General features: G+C 42.7%; 1 protein-coding gene across 1 annotated transcript in view; it reads left to right on the plus strand.

Annotated features, from left to right (window-relative positions):
- INTS7 (integrator complex subunit 7) overlaps positions 1-5,783 on the plus strand; it is a 63,418-nt gene extending 57,635 nt beyond the window's left edge. Inside the window, exons 19-20 of the mRNA XM_037027587.1 lie at positions 1,063-1,248; positions 4,336-5,783. Of these exons, the coding sequence (XP_036883482.1) occupies positions 1,063-1,248; positions 4,336-4,626 (477 nt within the window). The 3' untranslated portion in view covers positions 4,627-5,783. The remainder of the gene's footprint in view (positions 1-1,062; positions 1,249-4,335) is intronic.
- The last annotated feature ends 1,710 nt before the right edge of the window (positions 5,784-7,493 follow it).

A 7,493-nucleotide genomic window follows, 5' to 3' on the forward strand; every position in this document is an offset into this window, starting at 1 on the left:
GCCCCTGCAGCTCCTTGCCTTGGCTCCCTGCTCCAAGAATGTGTTCTTCAAATGAAACAAGTCCAGTGAAAACATGGCCAGTCCTACCTCCAAACCACTTTTGTCTTTGAATAACAAGTTTTGAGGAGCTGGCCAATGAATAGAATTAGTATTTTTAAACATTTAAGCTACCTAAAATTTGGAAGTTATTTTTGATTCAAGGAATTGAATTGTGGGGAAAGGGGGAAATTGTCACTTCTGAGAGATTTCCTGGGTTACCCCTGTCAAAAAAACATCCACAATACATTGTGGCATCCATCCAAATGCTTTTGATTGCAGATAACAAAGCAAGCCACTTCAAATGACCTGAATAGTAAGGCAAATTGATTATCTAAATAAGAAGTCCTAAGGTAGCAGGTCTCCAGAGTTGATTAATTCAGCGGTTTAACAGCATTATCAAAAAGACCCAATTTTTTCCATCTTTTTATGTAGCAAGATTTGAGCTTTCTGTAGATGAAGTTGATTTTTAATGTGTGTGTGTGTGTTTTTTTTTTAAGAAAAACCACTCTAAGTAAAAAGATTTAAAGTGTCATTTGGGTCACTTGTGGAAATTGACTTTTATCTTATGGAAACTTGGTTATAGATGTAATCCTAGAATTTTAAGTTCATTTGCATTTGAATTTAGTCAATTGCCTAAGACCAAAGAAACAGCTGCTGGACATGAAAATTTGCATAGTTTATTTCCCTACTACAGTTGGTTCATTGTCCAAGAAATACCTTTCCACAGAAACTGGGAGAGCAGTGGCTTTGCTATTCTCTAACCTTCTGTGGCACTCAAATAGAACTGGGGGTGGGCCCAGTTTATTTTATTAAAAAAAAATAAGACAGTGGGTATTTAAAAGGAGGCACTAGCAACAAGGAGCCCTTGACCCTCAAGACATGTCTGTCTGGTTGTCCCAGTGCAGTTGTGTGTGTGTGTGTGTGTGTGTGACATTTTGACCCATACCAGTGACTAGCACAGACATGTGTTGGAAGGAAGCTCGTTCTTGGTGGTTAGGGTTCGTTTTGATGTCATTGTTCCAGCTCGCTCTGTCGCCGTCCCCACGGAACCCCGCAGAGCCCATTGCTGTCCAGAACAACCAGCAGCTGGCGCTGAAGGTGGAGGGCGTGGTTCAGCACGGATCGAAACCAGGACTCTTTCGCAAAATTCAGTCCGTCTGTCTGAATGTTTCCTCCACGCTACAGAGTAAATCTGGACAAGACTACAAGGTAATTAAAGGGGCAGAATTATGCGATTAATCAACTCGTTGATGGAAGTTTTCTCGTGTTTTTCATGGTTAAGCGGATTGCAGCTCCCCCTCCCCAGGGATCAGGTGGACATGAGTTAAAAGCACGTATTGAGGTTTGAGGGGCCGTGATGACACTTGTCTTCCCTTCCTGAACCATTTGATAGACCGAACATCCAGGCAGACAGGGATCAAGCGATGAGTGTTATCATTATTAGAGCCCAGGTGCCTGGTGGTGGGACTTCTGGCCTTGTCCCTCAGTGGAATCTTCACACTTGGCCTCAGCCCATGCACACAGAGCCTGCTCTGGTGACGCTGGTGGCAGGGAGGACACTTAGCGCCCCACACCCAGTTCCCACCCTGAAACCTAACAGTCGGTGGGATCCGCACCCCCTCTGGAGACCAGCACTGTGCATCTAATGAAAGGTCCTTTCACACTGAGGGAAACATCACGAGTGGGAAGTAAGTGTCTCTCTAGTCTCTGTGCCCCCAAAAGAACACACTATTTATTTTTCTCTATTTTAAGTAAATTTTAGCATTTTAAAAAAAAAGAAAAAGGTACAGCATTGACATACAGTGGTCAGTTAAGGTAAAATCTTTCCTTATGGCTGTAACCCTAGGGGTTCGCTGCTTTGAGAATCATAAGATATGTTCCCCAAAGTCACGCTTGCTTTGTCGGCCAAAGCTACGATTCCGAGTGTGTGCCCGTGAAATACCAGTCTTCCAACACAGAATGTTTCTTCCTTTAGACGTCTCTCTCTGCTCTGCGACGGTGTATTCGCAGTGCCTGGAGCAGGTATCAAGTACACAGTTGCGTGAGCAGAGTTGTTCTGGAGCTCACAGTGCTCGTGTCCAGGTTTATTGGGGGCACACTTGAACTAGGGTTCACGGCAAGGAAAAGGGTGTCAGTAAAGATGAGAAGAGAGCATTTCATTCTCTCGTGGTTTTAGGCTAAAAAAGCCAAGGGAGGTCACTTTCTGTACTTTGGTAACTCACTCTGGCACTCTGCACTCAATCTGATAAGGCTCAGTCTTCGTTCTCTTTGACTTTTATGACCCAACGCATGGTGCCTGATGTAGCCACTCACTAGAAACTTGGTGACAAAAAAAGTCATTTACTGTATTCAGAGTGCAACAGCTATGTTTGGGTGCTTTCTCGTCTCAAAAAATCATAGTGAGAATTTACATAGTTAACTGTCTGCAGCTCTCTCCTCACTTCGAGTTTGAAAGAACAATAACTATGATTCTCTCTGTTCCTTATATATAATGATTTCTGCTATGAAGAAAAAACACATTCTCACTGAGAAGTACTAGCCTTCTGCTGGTCGACTTACCTCTTGAGAGGCCCTGACTAAAGTCAGGAAGCTGATGTGACAAGCAGCGTTGCCCATGGTGGCTTTGTAATGTCACTTGCAGTGAGTTTGCAACCTGAAATGCAGCCATCTATTTAGAGTCATGAAATCCTTTGGTTCCTTTAAGGAAGTTCTTGTTTGATTGACATATTCTTCAGGAAGATAAAAACCCTACAAATGTTGAATGTGCAGACAAAAACAAAAAAGACCTATAAATAACTCCCAAGATCTTGAATTGGTTGGTGACTTTGTTTCATTAATGTTACGGCTAATGACTGTGGAAAACTGATGTGATAACTGCTTATCGAGACAAAGCTTGAGGGGCACATTTATATCATTAACTGTCCAACAGAAGCACACATAGACGTACAGCAGTGCTGTCAAATACTCATTAAGCTCACCTTTAGATGCACTCTCAGGAAAAGTGTCTCCCCGACACACCCCACCTTGGGTAGAGGTAGGCTCGTGCCTTGTCTTTGAAGGACAGCAGCAGGAGTGCCTGTCTAGCTGAAGGAGTGAGTGAGCCCATAAATCTGGGTTTTACAATGTATTGTCCTGCCCTCCTGAACAAAACACTGAGTAAGTGAGCAGCATACAAGTTCTGAAGTTCATTTAATTCTAAAGTTAATACTAAAGGAGGGAAGAATCATTGTATTACTTAAATACAAAAGGAGACTAGCTAGGTGGAAAAAAACCCCAACATATATACTGTTATGTTCTTTTCAGTCTTTTATATTTTAACCTCCCTGAAGCAGGTGGTCTTCCTGTTTTTTCAGAATGTCTTCTCATAGACTAAAGAGGTGGGAATTAGGGATCTGGTAACAGATATAAGGGAGGAAAAATTTCTCTTTTATCCACTGAGGGCCTCCAGCTGGGCCTAAGGTTAACCTGACATCAAGGCAGATTAACAGGAAAACAGCATACAAATGTTAACTACAGTTTTACATATGGATGGGAATCTTCACAAGGGAATAAAGACCCGAAGAAGTTACCAGAGCAGAAAGCTTATATACGTTTGGACACAGAAATGATAAGTTCATGACGAAATGACAAGACAAAGGATTTGGGCTTGGGGCATTAAATTGTGAGAAGGTGGCTAGGACATCTGTCAGGGCAGTGGGCTCGGCCAGTGGAAGATAAGGGTTATTTTAGTAGGTTTGTTTGTGCAGATCTGTTAGGGCATCAGTGCCCAGTCTCTGAGGACGCTCTTCTCTTCCTGGTACAGGGAGGCTGCCTTCCTCGTGGGAAATTTCATGGCCTGTTTTAGGTCCAAGGGGGCAGGTCCGAGAGCCCTTCTTGCACCTGTTGTTTCTCAAGTACCTTTAGCTCAGAGTAATCAGGGTGCCAGAGCAGCGTGTTTTGGCGGTGGCGTGTCCGAAACTCCCTCACCAGGGAGCGAGGCCAGCCTAGGAAGGGGCCGACAGAGGCTCTCGGGGCTCCTTCTGCAAGGACGGCGCGGAGTCAGGTCGCTCCGTAACTAGGAGCGTCGGCCCTGCAGTTCGCCTGCCCGGGTTCAGAGGCCGGCCAGCTCCGCCACTGATTACTGTGTGACTCTGGAGAAATGACTTAACCTCTGCCTCAGTTTTCTTATCTATAAAGCAAGGATGGTAATTGTACCTACCTGTTTGTTGTTTGCATGGATTAGTAAGCACTTAGGCAGGGCCTAGCTGGCCAATAAATGTCAGCTATTCTTATTATTTACCAATTCTTCTATTCCAGATACCCATTGACAATATGACCAATGAGATGGAGCAGAGGGTCGAGCCTCATAACGATTACTTTAGTACTCAGTTTCTGTTGAACTTTGCTATCCTGGGAACACACAACATTACAGTGGAATCTTCCGTGAAAGACGCCAATGGCATCGTATGGAAGACCGGTCCCAGAACCACCATATTTGTCAAATCCCTGGAAGACCCTTATTCCCAGCAAATTCGCCTGCAACAACAGCAAGCCCAGCAGCCATTACAGCAGCAGCAGCAGCAGCGAAACGCCTACACGCGGTTTTAACCATAGGACGAGTGCGTGACGGACTTCACAGGGACTGGTTAAATTGGCAAAAAGACTTTGCTTTTTCTCATGGGTGAAGATATGAACATTATAATGTGGAGTCCATTTACCCACTATTTCTATAATGTAATATTCCGAAACAATGCGGGGGGGTTTTTTGTTAAAAATTTCATTTGAGAAAAATCGGGTGTATAACCAAAAAGATTTCTTTCCTTTTCCTTTCACCCGGTTCTTTATTTCATATTTAACATTTTCATTCTCATATTATTATTTTACTATCGCCAAACCTTTTCCTTTTAAGCCACATGTTGGGATCATTGAATTAGTCAAGTTGACTGCTTCTTAGCAAAACATACCACTTGCAGCCTGACACAGACCTCTGACTCCGAGCTAAGCCTTGGGAGGCTCTGATAGTACGTGCAGCGGTGGAAACTGAGGCCTCCCATCGATGGACGTGAAAGCATCTCCCGAACCATCCGCCTTTCCGGGTTATGAGAGCGGGCAGCACGGCCCCCGCAGACTTGGAACATGCCGCTGTGTTATTGCAGCTTCTCACCTGTCTGTTCTGTGCTACAGCAAACCTGAGTTATTGTTTTGGTGTTGAATTGACCCGAGGACAGCTTACAATTACATAGGAAGATTGGACATTCATAATTTGTTTTTTCTAATAATATGCATGACTGTGTGAACTTTTTACATTTATTTCTAAGAGTGAAAGAAATTGTTCACATTTAATTTCTTAATGTTTTGAGGTAGGAGGGCAGATCTTTGGATTAGTTTGTTCTCAGCAAGTTCTGTGATGCTAGACCTGACTGACTAGAAGGAGCATCTCTTTGTAGCACAACCTCACTTAGGTGGAATGCTCAGGGAATAGAAATTTCTGGTTAGCCAGAAATCCCCTTTTTTCTATTTCAGTACTGGCTGAAAACCATGATAAAATTACATACTTTCTTGTCTTAACACAGTATACTAGATATACCTTCACTGTTCTTTCTTGACTGGGGATCATTCAGCTCTTTGGGATGATGGTCTCCAAGCGTCGGGGATCGCAGCACTGAGATACCATGGTGTGGGCACTAGGGCTCAAAGCAGCACCTCAGGTGAAGCAGGCACATTCCTTGGAAGTTTCTTTTAAAAATAAATCTCTCCATTTCTTTGCTTGTGTTTGCCTTTCTCCTTAAAATTGAAAATAACTCAACTGAGGGATGGAGTTTAACAGAAATAATGGGGTTTTGCTTTTATTTCCTTGTCACACACAGCCTTTGTGGGGGTGGGAAGCGATGGACAGCTCGGGTCCCTGTTTTATGAGATGCCCGAAAGACTAAATGGCTAATGGCTTCATGAGCCATTGTCACCGTACAACACATGTCACTGCTAACAGCCAGAACATAGTCACAAAACGTAAATCGACTGTGGCCGCTGTAGATGACACCGTGTAGATGTGGCCCCGTTGTCCCCACTGCACGATACGCATGGCCATGACTATCTGGGAGTGTAAACTTTAGGAAGAATGGCCAGCAGTGTGGAGGAGAAGTGCAGGGCCCCTCCCTCGCTCTTTTACCAGTAGAGCTGAATCAGAAGAGGTTCCGCTCTGAGCCCTGATGAATGCGCTTTGTGCCCTGGGGCGCGTCACTTCCTCTCTGCAGGCTTTGGTTTCTTTGTAGAGTGACTGAATTAGACTGGATCACCAGACTCCAGTCCAGAGTTTTTTATAAGATGCCCGAAAGACTAAAGGCAAAAAAAATTTTTTAATGGGGGGAGTATCTTTCCCCCCACCATTAAATGGCTATTTTCCAAAGGAAATCCTACAATGTTGATTTCAGATTTCTGGTACTGTTGCAAGGCAGAATTCTCTAGAAAAGAAGCAGATCTTGGGAAGATAAGGTTTTGATAGTTCTAGTTATAGACACTTTGATTTGATACACTGCAGGGCCCCTGGCACAAACCTGGAAAGGAATTGTGAAAATAAAAACATCCGAATAGTTCAGAGTCTGAAAATAACTTTGTAAAAAAAGGGGGGGGGGCTATTTTATTTCAGTACATCTGTTAGATCCAGGATTGAGACTCAAGACATTAGTAATATCTACTGCATTCTTTGGCATCAACTTAAACAGTTACTACTCAGTGCAGGGAAACTGTTTATAATTTCAACACTAATAAAAGAAGAGAAAAATAAATAACTCAAGGAATTGTGCAGAAAAGAAAAATACACATACTAATTATGATGTGAGTATGTTCCCTGAATTTAGAAACATGGATAGTAAAGAGCATGGGCTCATTTATTCTAGGAAGACAGGACTTGTCCTTCTCAGTGTTTAGTAACTTTGCAGTGGAACCTGGTGGTTAAGAGCACAAGCTCAGAAGCCATTTTGGCACAGTTCAAACCCTAACTTGACTCTGACCTCAGACAAGCTGATTAATCTCTCTGTGCTTCATTTTCCTTATAACTGGAATGTGGAACCACAGTAGTGCTTTGTGGGATAGGTATGAGGATTAAGTGAGTTACTATAGAATTAATATGTGTAAAGCACTTAGAACGTACCTAGCACATAGTAAGTAGATATATGTGTTTGCTATCATTATTGTGATTTTCACTGGTGTGATCTTTCACAGTGTTAGATGAGTTTTTAATCTCAGCATTTATTCATTCAAAATAAAAGTTACCTTTTTCTGCTACCAAACACATTTAAACTATCTTCCCTCGTATTCAATTTGGGGACATAGAGTAATAACAAAGTAATTTAATGATGACTTTAAGTGGGAATTCTGCCTACACTGCTGTAAATCCTATTCAATTAAAATATTTAAAGACAGGCATACTAAGAAAATTATGAAAATACTTCTAAAGCTACTGATTGCCTTTAAGG

Source organism: Sturnira hondurensis, unplaced genomic scaffold, assembly GCF_014824575.4.
Source record: "Sturnira hondurensis isolate 20B ecotype Veracruz unplaced genomic scaffold, ASM1482457v3 Scaffold0019216, whole genome shotgun sequence".
NCBI classification, from domain to species: Eukaryota; Metazoa; Chordata; class Mammalia; order Chiroptera; family Phyllostomidae; genus Sturnira; species Sturnira hondurensis.